The 16,107-nt window shown below is 39.1% G+C and overlaps 2 protein-coding genes across 3 annotated transcripts in view; one reads left to right on the forward strand and one right to left on the reverse strand.

Moving 5' to 3' along the window:
• Positions 1-550: 550 nt before the first annotated feature.
• Positions 551-7,008, reverse strand: LOC116506325 (small EDRK-rich factor 1-like). Its single transcript, XM_032214007.1, has 3 exons — positions 6,880-7,008; positions 3,235-3,343; positions 551-1,335 (listed from the first exon to the last, which is right to left on the reverse strand). Exons 1-3 carry the CDS (start codon positions 6,884-6,886, stop codon positions 1,263-1,265), a joined length of 189 nt encoding a protein of 62 aa, XP_032069898.1. The 5' UTR covers positions 6,887-7,008; the 3' UTR covers positions 551-1,262.
• A 6,190-nt stretch (positions 7,009-13,198) lies between these two features.
• The window catches only part of BDP1 (B double prime 1, subunit of RNA polymerase III transcription initiation factor IIIB), a 57,924-nt gene continuing 55,015 nt past the window's right edge, over positions 13,199-16,107 (forward strand). For both annotated transcript variants that reach the window (XM_032214454.1, XM_032214455.1), the window contains exon 1: positions 13,199-13,579. In XM_032214454.1, coding sequence (XP_032070345.1) covers positions 13,308-13,579 — 272 coding nt within the window. In that variant the 5' untranslated portion in view covers positions 13,199-13,307. The remainder of the gene's footprint in view (positions 13,580-16,107) is intronic.

Consider the following 16,107-nt stretch of genomic DNA (forward strand, 5'->3'; position numbering starts at 1 on the left):
AAAGTTAGTAACATCACAGAAAGGACATAATGTTATCTCTACTTTAAGTTTTATACCAATATATCACATTTAAGTCACAACTGTATTTGTTTTAAAATTAAAACATGGCTAACAGCCATTTTCAAAATACCTACTTCGTTGCAAGAATTGCTTTCTACTTATTCCCTGAAACCTCTGACCTAAGAGACTCTGAATTATATGTACCTTTCAAACAATGCAGTTAGTTCTTTGTATGCTCTAGCACAAGTCTTTGAAATGTTCAGAATTAAGTTAAGGTCACCCTATTATTCTCTTCCAATTGACAAGTATGCTAATAAAATGTCATTGTTCAGAAGAAATTGCTGTTCTCAGAAGATTCTTTTGACCTAATTCTAGGTCAGTCTGCTTCTGTCACAAGCTGAAACACAATTATGCATATAAAACTAATTGTTCAAATAAGGTCCTTATCAACTGTCATGGAATTAATCTTCCACATCAATAAAGTTAAGCAACCCATACCCTGATTACTGCACTTACAACCAAACCAAGTTTTAATCAAAAGATAATATAGTTTATATTTTAATTCAAATTAGATTTTAATTGCAATTTTACATAGAGAGAATCTTGGTTTGCAATTACTGAAGAATGGTATTAAATACTCAGATTGAAGTTAGAACACATGATGAAAGGCAAGTTATTTGTGCTAAATGTGACATTCTCTAAATTATGTCACATTTCCAGTAATAACTGAAAATCTATTGGAGCTTCTTGAGTACCCAATTCTGACAATATGTCATGCAATATTTTTATTGTAAAAATAATTCATGATTAACTTTACAGCTGACCTTTTACAAAGTAGAAAGCAAGTAGATACCTATCCTTTTAAAATATTACTTCTGAATGTAAGAGTGCTGCCATATATATTTTCCAGCTTACTTGCATATATAATAACTGGTATAATCACACAAGCAATTTATTGAGCAAACATTTTAACAATAAAATACATTTTGGCTATTGATACTGTTACTAACAGACATGCAAAGGGAAATACAACCTTAAAATCCAATTTTATTGGACCAGATTCTAGTAATTCAGTCAAAGCCAAGTCAGCTGCAAATACACTATACTAACCATACATTCTAAAATAAATGCATACTGGACAAGCAAGCAAGTAGAAGATAAACATTAACCATTTAATGGCTGGCTACTTTACAAATATGTCTTTTTTAGGCCCTATATTTTGAGATGCTGCAGCATTATTAGGTCCTCTCTGTAGCCACATATTATTTTGCTCCTGCCTGATGAGTCTTCTTCTCATCTGCTGCTTTTTGCTTCTGCTGCATAATTTCAGAATCCCTGTAAAAAGGGAAAGAATAAGGTCAGTTTGTGGTGCCAATTTTTACAGAATCAGAACATCACAAATACATCTCAGGTACTTGGCTGAACTCATCAATTTAATATCAATAAATGCAAAAGAGCAGAACGTCTATCTTTTCTGAGCACAGGAAAACTTTACGCTGGACTTGTACTATATACAAGTAGTCCTTGACTTAGGACAATTGAGCACAAAATTTCTGTTGCTAACTGAGACATTTTTAAAGTGAGTTTTGCCCCATTTTACAACTTTTCTTGCCAAGTTAGGTGAATCATTGCAGTTGTTAAATTAGTAACAACAGTTAAGATCTGGGTTCCCCATTGACTTTGCTTATCAGAAAGTCCCAAAGGTGCTTTTTCAAGAGGCAACTGACTTTTTGGGTTTTTCTTTGAAGACATTTCACTTCTCATCCAAGAACCTTCTTCAGATCTGACTGGATGGTGAGTAATGGAAGGATTTATACTCCTTGCAGACAGTTGGTCATTTGCATTATTTTAGCGAATTGTTAAGGGCACCTGAAGGTTTATGTCATCAGGGTCACCTGAGTGGTGCAAATGGGTGTGGAGCCTTTTTGGAACTGCTGAAAAGACTGTTATAGTCAGGAGATAGATGATATCCTATTCTCCCCCCCCCCCTGTTGAGAGAGGGATGTTCAATTTTGACATACGTGGACTTTGAACCTTCTTTCAAACCAGATGTGGACTTTGCTGTTTTCAAGTGGTCTTTGTCTTTTAAATGCAGATGGGCTGCTGAATCTGGTCATGATGAGTTTGTTTTCCTAAGTTGTGCCATGCATCTATGAAGTGATTGTTTTGTTTCCCCAATGTACAAATTTACACATGGCTCACTGCATTGTACTACATATACCATGCTACTCAGTTTGTTTCTGGGTGTTTTATCCTTGAGGTGGACAAGCTTCTGCCTTAGTGTATCCTTGGGTTTAAAGTGTGCACGTATGTTGTGTGGGCTAAAGATCCTCTTGAACTTTTCCAATATTCCTTCAATGATTATTGTTTATTGTTCTCTGTTTATTGTCTACTATAGAGGACTTCCTGTAGGGTCTTTTTTGAGATTTGATGAAGGCCCACTTGGAAGCCACACACTCTGAAGCTTCCTTGATGAATTGTAGTTTTTTCTTTCCCATCTTTCTTGGTAGGCAGGCCTTCAGTTTGGTGGAGTAGGGTTCTGATGACTCCCATTTTGTGCTCCAATTGGTGGTGAGAATCAAAATGTAAATATTGTGTGTGTGTGTGTGTGTGGCGGAGTTCCTATAAACTGCAATGTTAGAGCTTCTGTCCTCTTTAATGTGTACTGCAGATTCCAGGAAGGCTAGACTTATTTCCTTATCATCTTCCTGTGTGAATTGGATGTATCTGTCCAGAGAGTTGATATGTTTGGTGAATGCTTCCAATTCCTGTGTTCTGATCTTGACCCAAGTATCATCCACATACCTATACCAGTGAGTGGGTGGAATTCCTGTGAAGGAGTCTAGTCCTTATACCAGCTATCTGCAAGGAATATAAATCCTTCCATTCCCCACTATCCAGTCAGAGCCAAAGAAAAACCAGAAAGTTCAGTTGCCTCTTGAAAAAGCACCTTTGGGACAACCATGACTTGGATGATTGAGAATCTCCATAGACATTTATGAGAAAGTCACAAAAAGTGATCACATGACCCCAGGACACTGCAACAGTCATAAATATGGGTCAGTTGCCAAGCATCTGAATTTTGATCATGTGACCAAAATGTGTATTTGGGTGAAAAATGGTCATGTCACTTTTCAGTGCTGTTGTAATTTTGATCACTAAATGAAGTGTTGTAAATCAAGGACTACCTGTATTCATGAGATATGAAAGATGTCACAGATTATGCAAATATACCTCTGTTTCCTTTGAGAAGCTGATAAAGCGTCCTCTTTTCTTTTCCCCTTGCTCTGTTCTTGGTTTTTCTTCATATTCTTTTGGCGGGAAAGTTCACGCTGGTTCCCACCTGTAAAAAGAGTCCAGGTTTTAGGCTAATTATTGGTAATTACATTTTCTATACAATCCACAACGTCAAATCCAGTGACCAGTGTGGCATTAAAAAGAATATCCTGGGTTCAAGGATGTCTTTTCCATGCCAAAATTATCTAAACTGTAAAACTAAGTTTTGAATATTTAGGAGCTGCAAACTCTTAGCAGTTGTTCTTATGAACCTATTATGCTTTTTACCCACTGTTTTTTTATAGCAGTCTGAAATACATTTAAAAACAAAAGATGTCTTTAAAAATTATAAAATAGAAGTCTTGCTCAAATAAGAAAAACAGGAAAGAATGAATTTTGGCTAAATATATGCAACCAATTGATAAAATAATATATGCAAAAGACTATGAAAAACACAGAGAATATTAAAACAAATATCTTAGAATAACTTTGTCACTTTAAATGTAATATTTAAATTAAACATATCTGCAGATTTATTTGGAATAGGAGCCCAACCAGAGGTTACTAGGATACTAATGATGGGAGTATTAAAGGTATCAGAAAAAAATAAGGAAAAAGCAGGGAAACTGAATGTAACTGAAGCCTGTATAATTACTTTATATTGTTATGTATGTTTTGTTTTTAATTTTTGTGTTTTATTGTGTTATTCTTTATTTCTAATGGTATTTCTTTAAATAAAAACTATTTTTTTAAAAAAATGAATGAATTACTTCCTTCTGTCTTCATTACTGAGGAAACAGAACAGATGCCAATTCTGAACTGGCGGAACGAATTGAGATGTTCCATAAACATGATTAAAACAAAGACAAACCAACTTAATTAAATCAATACACGTCCAAATGATATCCACTTAAGAATTTTTAAAAGAAATGGATCTGTTCACAAATGATCTTAAACATCTTCACGTCTTTCACAGGACTAAAATAGCTGGAGTGACCCTTTTAAAGGAATGATAAACTGTAGATCAATTATCCAAACATTTATTGCAGTTGAAATATTTAAATTAAAAATAACCACACATATAGAATGAAATAATTGTGTTGTACTGCCTCTTTTTATATTCCATATAAATAAAGGGGCATTTGCTTAAGCCACTTTCCAATGTTACCTTGTTTCTCTAGACTTAAAATGTTTTAGTCTCTTTTGCCTAAGTAATATTTCTTGTGTATTTTCATCAAAATATTTCCCTTGCTCTCTACATATAACAACACTAAAATAAACAGCAGCTGTTTGGCAAGGAAACATATGGAAATTTAGTTTAAAATCGAGGGCAAGGTTTGACATGACAGAGATTTATGTTGTACAATAACACATTGAAAAAATAGTCAGAAAATTTTCTTACATTGTTAAAATTCAACGTTGAATCTAAATAGTGAGATTCTAGAGACTGACGGAAATACGTTATTATTAAAAGCATAACATATGTTTGGAATTTGCTGCCTACAGTGAGAATAGGTAGCCCATTTGGATGTTTTAAAAGGAGGCTAGAAAGTTCATGGACTATCAGGCTATCAGTGGCTGTGAATAGCACATCTATTGCCAGAAAGCAACAGTGGAACGTAGGTCAGGCTTGGGAACTAGTCAAATACATTCAGTTGGCCAGTGATGCAGAATGTGAGATTAGATAGATTTATGATTTGATTCATCATACTTTTATGTCTGTAAGCAAAATATAAACATTTTGAAAATGCTGAACACATGAAAAATTATTGTATGGTCTTAACATAAAATATATTGTAGTTTTTAATATTTTATCTGTCATTATGATATTTAGGAAAACCATATGCTTATTCGCTGAATCTCTTTAGTACAGTTTGTTTGGTGATTATGAATTTGAAACTTTAAAAATGTATAATAGTTCAATCCTACACATTGTGATATTAGAAGCAAATGTTTCAAGTTTGAAGTACATTTTAACTGGGATGTGCTTTTTTATTTTGATCTACTTTTACAATATCATATTGTTAGAAATCAGTCTTGAAAATAAGATCTTTTTGAATTCTATTCATTCCAGTTTTGGCCAGTGCTTCTTGTAACTCTTAAAATGTTTTTTAAAGTCTTAGAAAAAAAAGAGGGGGAACACAATACTTTCTAGGCATACTTAAATAACAATTTTCTGAATTTAAAACCAATAAAACACATCAAATAAACATACTACTACAGAAAAATCTTGCAATCATTTTTATTTCTAAGCGCATTTTAGAAAAACATGCTAAAAGACAAAACTAAATTAAGTTTCTCTCTTAGCCTAACCTATTTTATAGCACTGGTGAAAGGATAAACAAGTTACACAGGCAACAACCATGTATATAATTTTTAGTTCCTTAAGTGAAGAGGCACTATAATCATAAGGTATATCTGTACCATGTTTAAAAATGTGGGTCCCTAGAAAAAAACCCCTCAAAATATCAGTTCATTCAGTAAGAACTATGCATTCTCTATTTCCAAACCAGAAGATCTAAATGTACAGTATGGCACAGAAACTGCAGCTTTTTGTTAGGCAAGTTTCTATGTAAAAACCAAACCAAACCCAGAAATCAAATTACTGGGTTAGCTATGATATCCACGGAGCAGTAGAGCGGTCCAGATTTAAGGGTTCATCCAGTTGCAGCCCTAAACGCATTACTTCTCAGACTTTCAGCTACAATCTAGTGGGTATGTTTTATTTGCCTAATTTGTTTATGGAGTAACTGTTAGACCTTTTAACAGTTTTTAAAGCAGATCACACTGAACTATTCAGAAGCCCACATCAGTTCAGTCATAATTTCTATATATTCAATCACCAACAGCTGCTTAAGGAGACAAGCTAAATACTATGCACTAGAGCAGGGATCTCCAACCTTGGCAACTTTAAGCTTGGCGGACTTCAACTCTCAGAATTCCCCAACCAGCTTTGCTTTAAGGCTTTGCTGGCTGGGGGATTCTGGGAGTTGAAGTCCGCCAGGCTTAAAAGTTGCCAAGGTTGGAGTCCCCTGCACTAGAGGACGGTTACTCAGTTCCTTAATATAATAACTATTTCCAAACAGGTTCTGAAGCACACCGAGCGCAAGGCGAATTACCGGGCAGTTTTTCAGAGCTACTTTTACTGAGCCACAAGCCGATGTGCGTGTAAATTGGGTGAGAAAGGTCAGTTCTCCTCGCCGACTTAAACGAGGGCGGCCAGGACTCGCCCCGAGAGCGGATCCAAAAAAAAATCGCGGAAATGAAAAATCAAAGCTTCCCTTTTTTCCATGTAAAAATAAAAATAAAAGCCAAACATGTGTAGGTTTGTTTGTTAACCCCCGGCGACGGTAACAAAATCCCCAAACCAAGCGACGATTGCGACGCACCTCGCGACGGCTTCCACTTTTTATTAAATAGGTGGCTGACCCCAAGATCGCCGCCCACCACGGAGATGCCACGAACAACAGGCAGAGGCGCCTCCCTCTCCGGCCTACGGCCTCCGCGAGGCCCCGTGAAACTGTCTCTCTCGGCCTCTTAACGGGCCCCGACCCAGCCTTGCCTTCCTGGTGATGGGAGAGAGCGGTCGCGTCGAATACTTACGGGCCATGGCAAAACAATAACCCCAGCGACAACAACCGTTACGCTCGCGAGCTTCAACTCCCCACCAACCGCTCCTACCAGAACCTTCTCCTTGCCCCGCCCGCCCAAGTTTTTATTAAGTAAGGGACCGCCCCCGTGACGTCACGCCGCCCAGCTCTCTGTCCCGAACGGAGCTGTGCAGTGACGCCCTGATGCTTATTGCGCTTGCGCAACTCTAATTAAAAAAAAAGCCTCCTTTGTTTGGATGGTGACGTCTGCTTCAGCAGCTGATTCAAGTTGTAGTCCTTAGCCTGGGTCTGAACTGGTACTGAAGGTACTGAACCTCCAAGTTAGAGGTCACCAGTCAGGTTTCTCTCTCTCTTTTGCTAACAGAGTCAAATAATACACAGTTGTTTCCCTTTAAAAAAAAGCTAGAAATAAATGCATATTATGCTTGGTCACCCAGGTATTTAACCTGGATTTGGCATTTTTGTTCGCTGATCCTAATCTTTCCCATTATTATTATCTGTTCACAACAATGGGAAGTCACAGCTGTCAGTTCTTTAGCTGCTATTGGTCTTTATAAGCATTCAGTTTGTCTCAAGAACCTAAAACGTTACATATTGGTGTAGTTGTGTGTGGGTCTCAGCATTGTGGTCTTTTGCAACTGACAGCTCAAAGTGCCACCCCAATTTTTTAGGTATTGGCACCCAGTGGATAGATAACTACTGGGAACCCAAGAGCTGCTTTATGTCATTATCTTTCAGTTTTGATTTTTAGATCTTGATACTTAAGATCTCCAATTCTTTGTATTCTATTTTACTGTCCCCTGGTATTGCCACATTAGTTATCCATATTTTCTTTTTAAAAAACCATAGTTATGTCTTGTGTATTATCAGTCAACTTTATCAGTCTGTATTCAGAAATCCCATCATATATTAACCACCTGCTTTTTCAACCATGTTTCCACAATTTTTTTGCCAGTTTGGTCTAGTGGTTAAAGAATCAAGCTAGAAAGTGGGAGATGTGAATTCAGGTTCCGCCCTTAGCCATGAAAGCCAGCTTTGGGCCAGTCATGTTCTCTCAATTCAACCCACCTCACAGGTTTTTGTTGTGAATAAAGTATGTCTTGGATATGTGCTCTGCCTTGCGTTATTTGAAAATAATAATGATGGGATACAAATAAATAATTTTTCATTACTGCTACATGATCATTTTTACAGATGTCCCTATGAATTATTTTTGTGACTGTTATATGATTAATTTGGTCTAGAGAAATGTACTATTGTTCAAAAAGAATAGTGAGAAATTGGAAGTAGCTGGCCATAAGATTGTAAGAGGTTTGGAAATCAAGTTCTATGTGTGAAATGATGCATTTAAACTGAAGATTGACCAAATTAAATGGCTATATACGTATTTAGCCTACAAAAATGAAGATTGAGATAAGGAAGCAATCTTTAACTATCTGAACGATTGTCACATGAGAATGGATTAACTCTCTATTGCATCAGAATTTTATAGTAATACGTTTGAAGTCAGTAAGATACTTTTGAAAATCCTTGGACTCAAGAGGCACTTATGTTCTTATCTCACACAATCTCTATAATAATGGTGCTTTACAGGTTTTTTTTTTATAATCTTGTGACTCAGTGTAAAATTCTGGAAATTACAGTCTCTTCTTTCCTAATTAATGGAACTATAGGGTAATGCATTCTTTTGTAATGTTTTTGAATCCAGCTCAGACTCTGCAGAAAGCAAAAAGACTTGATGGCATTTTTGTCTCCCACCTTAACAGAGCAGGCAGAGAGAGAGAAAAAACAGGCGCAAGCCTCACCGTCGTGGTGGTGAAAAAAAACATTTTGTCAAACTTCTTATAGTCTTACACAACTTGCACAGATTGTCATAGTATTAGAAACATTATTTCATTTTACGCAAACCTCATTATTATACTCAGCACTCTAAAGACAATAGATCTTAGAAGAGGAAAGAAATACATATTCTGGCATATAAGACAGAGCTTTGTTAGGGAATGATGAACACACTTCCAAGTTGCAAGCAAGGTTACTTGGTACAATCCTTTGCTAAGCTAAGCTTGGCAATTCGCCTAGAAATTTGGGACGTTAGGTTACAATGGAGCTTCTCTCAAGAGCAATTTAACAAAAGTTGAATTAGGTTACACTCTGTGTATGCTCTAATCCTTCAGAGATCCTTCCATTCCTCCTTTTTAAGGCAATAGAATTCTTTCTATTGCTTGAACAATGGTGAATATTGCTTGGGTACTCGTGTCGAAGTAAGAACCTTGGCAGGCTTGTCCTGTCTTCCTGAAGCCACAACTGTTATTCCAGAAATTATGCTAGTAACCACTGATCTTATTACAGGTATCAAACGAGGTAATATCATCAGTCCTCCAAAGGCCAGAGCTATGAGGAACAAAATTCTCTTCCAATCTCCAAACATTCCCTCAAACCATCTGGAGGTGTCTAAGATTCCATCCCAGGTTTGAACAGGAATGTGAGCAAGCTTCCTCATACGATCTGTGATTTCTTCAATTGCTTTTCCATTATCATCTATCTGGATACAGCAATTGGGTTAGATTAAATTTTCCAGACTCCTCCTCCTTTGGCTAGAAGGCAATCTAGAGCCAATCTATTTTGGTAAATAGCAGTCTTCATTTGAGTATTAGTTTTAGCCAGCAAAAGGGCTGAAGAAGTTTCCTTAGTAATTATTTCTAAAACTACTTTCAACTTAATAATTCTATTTAACATATAAACTGGGGTCTGCTAACCCTAGCTACCATCTTTGGCCCAAACTGCTGGGTCGTACACTTGAATGATCCTTTCAGGAGGCCACTTCTTCTCCCTCTCCCAATCACCTATACCATCAGGTATTTCTCATTTTGCTCGTCCCAGATCATCATATACTGCAACTCCAAGTTTTTATCCTTGTTTAAGGGGTAACAAGAAGAAGCTGGAATTAATGGTTCCTAAAATGCACGCTATTGCCCAATTTAAAGGTAGCCCATCTTCCACAGATCCAATACCAATGGTTGGGTGCGATCCATGGGAGGGAGGGATTCCCAGGATCACTCCATATTTGATACAACAATTCCTGTGTTGATGAATTAAAATTTTGGTTGGACCACCAGGAACATTTTGTAGGTATGTCAGGTTTACATAACCATCCAGATTTACAGGCTAACTCTCCCATTGGTTCAAGATATGTTCGAACAAAACACTTTTCTCCTACCCCATCACTTTGTAGAGTCCATTGTGTTGGTGTTTGCTGGTCCTCCCATGTGAAGCTATATGAGGAAACATTGGCAATGGACATTTCTTTAGCTTCCCAAGGCCATTGCTCTCCCATTTGGTTCCTCCACAAACATAACAGTTTGTTACACTTAAGCTTGCACCAATCCTCTCAGCCAAATCGATAAACATTTTTTTGGGTGACTGGAGGTATCTCAATCTTTTATTTCATGGTTTCCCAAATGACAGTATGGACCTGATAGGTTTTAGGTGTCTCCTGTACTTGGACAGTTCTTACAATAATCTTTCCATAAGGGTCTTTTTCTGGTCCTGATACTCCAAGTTCAAACACCTGAGACTTTGTGGGTGGCTCTCTAAAATGTAGGCAAATAGGAGTATATGTCCCCAGAGCACAGTCAGACTTGGAAACATTTTCAGTCATGTTAAACCAAATTTGATTGGAAGTGGGATCAATGCTGGGTCCTCTCATCATCTTTATGTCGGATGTGTACCAATGAGCATGACCCATTTTAATCTCATGTATGTATTTTCTTTTAACAATAGAGGATCTTTCCCAATTCAAGGAACCACAACGGATTCCATAGTGACCACGTTGCCCGTCCTTGGCTTATTGCTTCACAAGCATCAAAACAAATAGTCATTTCTGGGTTTTGCCCAAGTACAGTGTGGTTATAAGCCAACTGTTGGGTATAATGATCATTTCCTCCCACAAATGCGTACACCCATTCCTTAGTGGTGAACCTTACTCCCTGTGGAGTGTGACACCCCAGTTGCTACCTTTAGAACAGGTGGCATATTGTATCTGGTCATTGTGCAGGTGGATTTTATTCCCTGACAGGTGTAATCTGAGTGGTAAACCAGAGTTTTAGAGGTTACACTTCCTGTATGCTCTAATCCTGTGATGGCGAATCTACGGCACACGTGTCACAGGTGGCACGTGGAGCCCTCTCTGCGGGCACGCAAACCGTTGCCTAGCACACGGGCCTCCCGTCGGCTAGCTGATTTTGGGGTTTATCCTGTAGATGGGAGAGGCACGCGCATACCTTTCTCCTCACTTTCTGCAGTCCATGCCTTCCCAGATCTCCAGAGATTTCCCCCCAGCACTGTTTTGAGTTGAGAGGTTCCCCCCCCCAGCGCTGTTTGGAGAAGGGAGGCTTCTCAAAACAGCGCTGAGAGGGGGGAAAAGCCTTCCATCCCAAGACAGTGTTGAGAGGAGTAAAGGCCTCCCTTTCCCCCCTGCCAGCGCTGTTTTGCAAAGGGAGGATTTCCCCGCCCCTCAGAAGCCTCCCATCCCAAAACAGTGCTGAGATGAGGAAAAGCCTCTCTTTCCCCACTCTCAGTGCTGTTTTGCGAAGCGAGGATTTTCTCCCTCAGTGCTGTTTTGAGAACGGAGGGTTCTCAGAACAGAACTGAGAGGGGGGAAAAGCCTCCTGTCCCAAACAGTGCTGAGAGGAGGAAAAACCTCCCTTTCCCCCAGTGGATGGATACGACTGGTACGCCCTGGTACGGGCGTACCAGTGCCTGCTGGGAGCACCAGGTACTGTTCCGGTACAGTGCTCTGGAGGGCCCACCTGCCCACCCGTACTCCTTACCTGTATTTGAGCTGTTTGTGGCTTCCACGCATGTGCACCGAGCGTACGGTGTCTGTGCGATGCTCCGCTGAGAAAGCTGGAGCGTCGCGGACGGTAAGTATGCATGTGCGTGCTGCACATGTGCTGTGCGCATTCATGTGGTGGACGCCTGGCCCCGTTGCACAGCACCGGTTGCAATGGGATCCAAAACCCACGATTGCTTCCCCTCTCTCAGCGCTGTTTTGTAAAGGGAGGCTTTCCCTCCCCCCAGCGTTGTTTTTGAGATGTGAGGCCAAAAGGGGGAGGGATATTGCATGCGCATCTGCAGGGGAGCGGGGGTGTGTGCGTGCATATGCATGGGGTGAGGGAAGCGCCGGGGTGTCACATGCGGATGTGCAGGGAGGGCATGGGATGGGCATGGCATTATGGGTGTGGGCATGCGAGTGAGCGTGTGCATGTGCTTTTGGCACCTGAGGAAAAAAAGGTTAGCCATCACTGCTCTAATCCTTCAGAGAGTGTTTCATTTTCTTATTGAAAATAAATAGAAGAGCGATGCAGAATTGCGCCAATTGCGGGGGAGAGGAGAACAAGACATTAAGTGGGAATGAAATAAGAGAATTATGGCATAGGCGTTAGTACATGGACTAGACGACCTCCAAAATCCCTTCCAGCTCTATTATTCTGTAGGAAGTTATCCCCCAGCCCTCTCCCAGAAAAAATGAAATATCCTAGGAAATATTGAAAAGGCAGAATATTTCTCTGGATGTGAAAAGGAAGAAACATGTTTTAAAAGACTGCCTGCAGCTTCTTGCCCATCCCCCTTTGTCAATGAGCCATTAAAGCCTGAGCTAGTCCACTTTACATAATAAAGAGTTCTCCCCTTTAGCTCCAGAGTGATGGGATTAAGGCATGATAATATTGGCCCTTTACTCAACTCACCACATGGCATCTGATAACACAACTAAACCTGGATTCAAAACGCAGCCTAGAGAGTTGCCCCTGCATGAGCCCATGGGACTCTGACAATCAATCAGAATACAAGCTCAAGATCAAAGGCCAGAGAGGGCATAAAACCAGGGACTTTCAGCATCTCAGCCCTTCCTTCTCTTTTTCTCCATCAACATTGAAGCATGTGATCACCTTTTTTGTTCAGGACTCAAGAGGTGTGGTCCTGTCCACCAATAAACCATCTTTCCAAGCAGCCTCCGTGTCTCCAGTGTCTTTTTCCCCACTTGGAGCCGACCGTAGAAGGATATTTCTTTCAACAATTCTGTTATGGGATTTATTTATTTAGAAATTTGATTTGCCACCCATCCCCTATCCAACGATGAATTAACAAACCACCCGTCCGTCCTTTCTTCAGTACAAATCTGAAACGCAAAACTCGATTTCTGCATTGCAGGCGGTACATTAACCGTTAATAAGAACCAAACCTTGCTTTTGTCGCAGAATGATGACGCGACCCGTTACGCCATCGAGGAGCAGCTGATTTAAGTCCTCTCCCAGAGAGGAAGGGCGGGGAGCTGTGGACGGAGCCGGGCCGATGACATGAGGCGGCCTCGCCGGCGACGCTGGACTTTAGCCGTGGCTGGACCTTCCGCCTCGCGACACCATGTTCCGCCGCGCCAGGTTCAGCGTGAAGCCCAACGTACGGCCGAATGCTGCAGGGAGAGCCGGGAATAGCGGAGGGAGCACGAGCTCAGTTGTCCCGGCGGTTGTCACCGCTGCCGCCGCCGCCACCACCACAGATGCCGACGGTCAACATGATTCGGCGTCGACCAGCTGCTCTTCTACGGCCGAGGACAGCTCGATGCCCCATCGCGGGGAAGCTGCCACCTCTGGAGATCCTCACCTGAGCGGGGACAGTAGTGACAACCATAGCAGGTAACTGAGGTTTGCTTTTTAAAAGGCTCCCGTTGATGCTTTTGCGTCCCCATCTCAGAAACCGCCGGAGCTTCCCAGCTTCCTTTTTGAAATGACTTGAGAGACACCTTGGAAGTTAGATCCGGGACGCTCGTTAACTACGGTATTTGAGGAGCCAGCTTTGAGAAAGCTTCTCTTAGAGGTTCATAATCTTCTGATTCATCAAAACTCCCATCTCAATGAAATGTGTGTGAGAACTTTAGGTTTGTGTTGTAATAACTGAGCTGTTTGGACTGAGTGTAGTGACTTGATTCTGTAGTGTGAACGTGCAGAGGAATAATTGGCATTAAATAGACTAGAAATCCTACCAACTTGCTGTTCTCCTATAGAGAAATTTTCCAGGTATAATGATGTGGATGATGGTGGTGGTGATGATGATGATGCAGAAACATTGCATTGGCCAAACTCTGATCCAATGATAGTATAGTATCTAAACTGTACTATTGGTCACCTGCACAATGAATAATGCTGTCAGTAGGTTCATAAGCTTGAGCTGTGTTGCTTATGTCCCTGCCAACCTTGTAAGTCTTTAATATCAGCTCCTTATAGCTAATTAGATAACAAGTACAAATAGTCCTTGACTTACAACAGTTCATTTAGTGACTGTTCGAAGTTACAACAGCACTGAGTGACTTGACCATATAAATTTAATAAGTAAAATAAACAGAACAATATAGGAAACTGCCATTACTGCAGTTTAGGAGTCCTTTGGATTGTTGCAGGCTTGATGTGGATGTTATACATAAATTAATAAAGGAATGTATTCAATTTGAAACTTGATTGTTGTGTGAGATCTCCCATTAAATTGTATGAATAAATTACAAATAGGTAGAATTGTTCTTTTGATTTGTTTAAAATACTTGGTGAACTTTCAAACAGAAGGGCTTGGTCTTTCTACTGTTCTTCTGAGGCTGCAGTTACTACACATACACACATAGACACATACACATGGAGAGGGAGGAAAGAGAGGTGAACACTCATATATAAAGCTGGAGTATATCCCAGTTAAGTTTTACCCTTGTCTTCAGGCTCAACCTGAGACTCATTATCTAGCCTCATTTAATTTTTGATTAATATTGGGATACCTGTTAGTGTAAGTCTCAGTTCGACTATCTGCAGTTAATGCAGTTAATACACAGAGCAAATATTGGGTTACAGATCTAACTGAACCCTTTATCTCATTACTTTATGGGATAATCCCATTTTAAAAATAATGTCTAAATCTGTTGGGAGAGGGGGTAAACTGGACATCAAAGTATTTGGATCAACTCATGTCTGAGGAAGCAATTAATTTTTTAAATTCAAAATTATTACATTTAATATGGGGTGCATGGTTTTTTGGGGGGAGTTAAAACAGTTTGATTTACATCAATAATCTTTTTGGAGAATATTCAATTAACAGGTTATTTGATCCAAATACAGCTGCTGCTTCTGAAGTTCCCCAGAGGTTAGAGGTTGTGGCTACTTAGTAACTCTTTTAGCAAATTGATGAAATTGATTTTATTTATTTATGTAAGCATTAGCATGATGAGCTTGAATGCTGTACTCTGATAATCATTGAAAGGCTGCATTAAACAGTTATAATTTTATTTCCTATGATCATAAAATGAAATTAATGTGGTTTAAACTTTTGCTTTGTATATACTGGTGCTTCAGATAATGTTAAATGAAGTTTGATTACAATCACCCTGCCATTGGAGATGTAATTTGGGAATTGGTACATTAATCCATATGGTTGGGTCATTTCCTATGATTGTTGGGTTTGGGGCTGACATCAACAGGATAGTTAAATTCTAGATCAATTTCTGATTATTAAAAGTGTATGTGTTCTTGGCTATATCACCAGTATTTGAAATTCACAAAGATACCAAGAAATGTGCTTTTTCATGCATAGGATTGACTCAGATAATAACTCTGCAACATTAAAAGGAGAAATCAATCTAGCCGCAAGATTTTTGATAATGTGTTGCTTGTAACTTAATTTATCAGTTTTCAGTATACATTTAAAGATATGATCGAAATTATGTTAACATTTTTATTTTTTATTATTAATCTTGTCATCATAATGATACTTTAATGTTTTTAAAAGTACTTCTGCCTTTCAAAATCAGATCACAAAACAAAAATAAAATAGAATAATTAGTTTATTAACAGATATGCAGAGGACTGAATTATAGCATTGTGATATATTTTATATATGTACATTATAAATTAATCTCACTGATCTCAGTAGTAGTTATATCTGAGTTGGTATGTATAAAGTTAGATTGAAGAAATCCAAAACAATTTATTACATAACTACCCTTCTGAATTCATGAACCTGCATTGTAACATTGTAGCATTTTGCTCTGTTTATTGTATTACTTTTCTACTACTCATGGCATAAATATATCAAATAAATATTTGTTGATAATAGAAGAGCATCCGTGTTCCATAGCATTAACTATAATATTGTTTAATCATTCATATAAACTATGGCATATCTATAT

Source organism: Thamnophis elegans, chromosome 3 (genome assembly GCF_009769535.1).
Source record: "Thamnophis elegans isolate rThaEle1 chromosome 3, rThaEle1.pri, whole genome shotgun sequence".
Taxonomy (NCBI): Eukaryota; Metazoa; Chordata; class Lepidosauria; order Squamata; family Colubridae; genus Thamnophis; species Thamnophis elegans.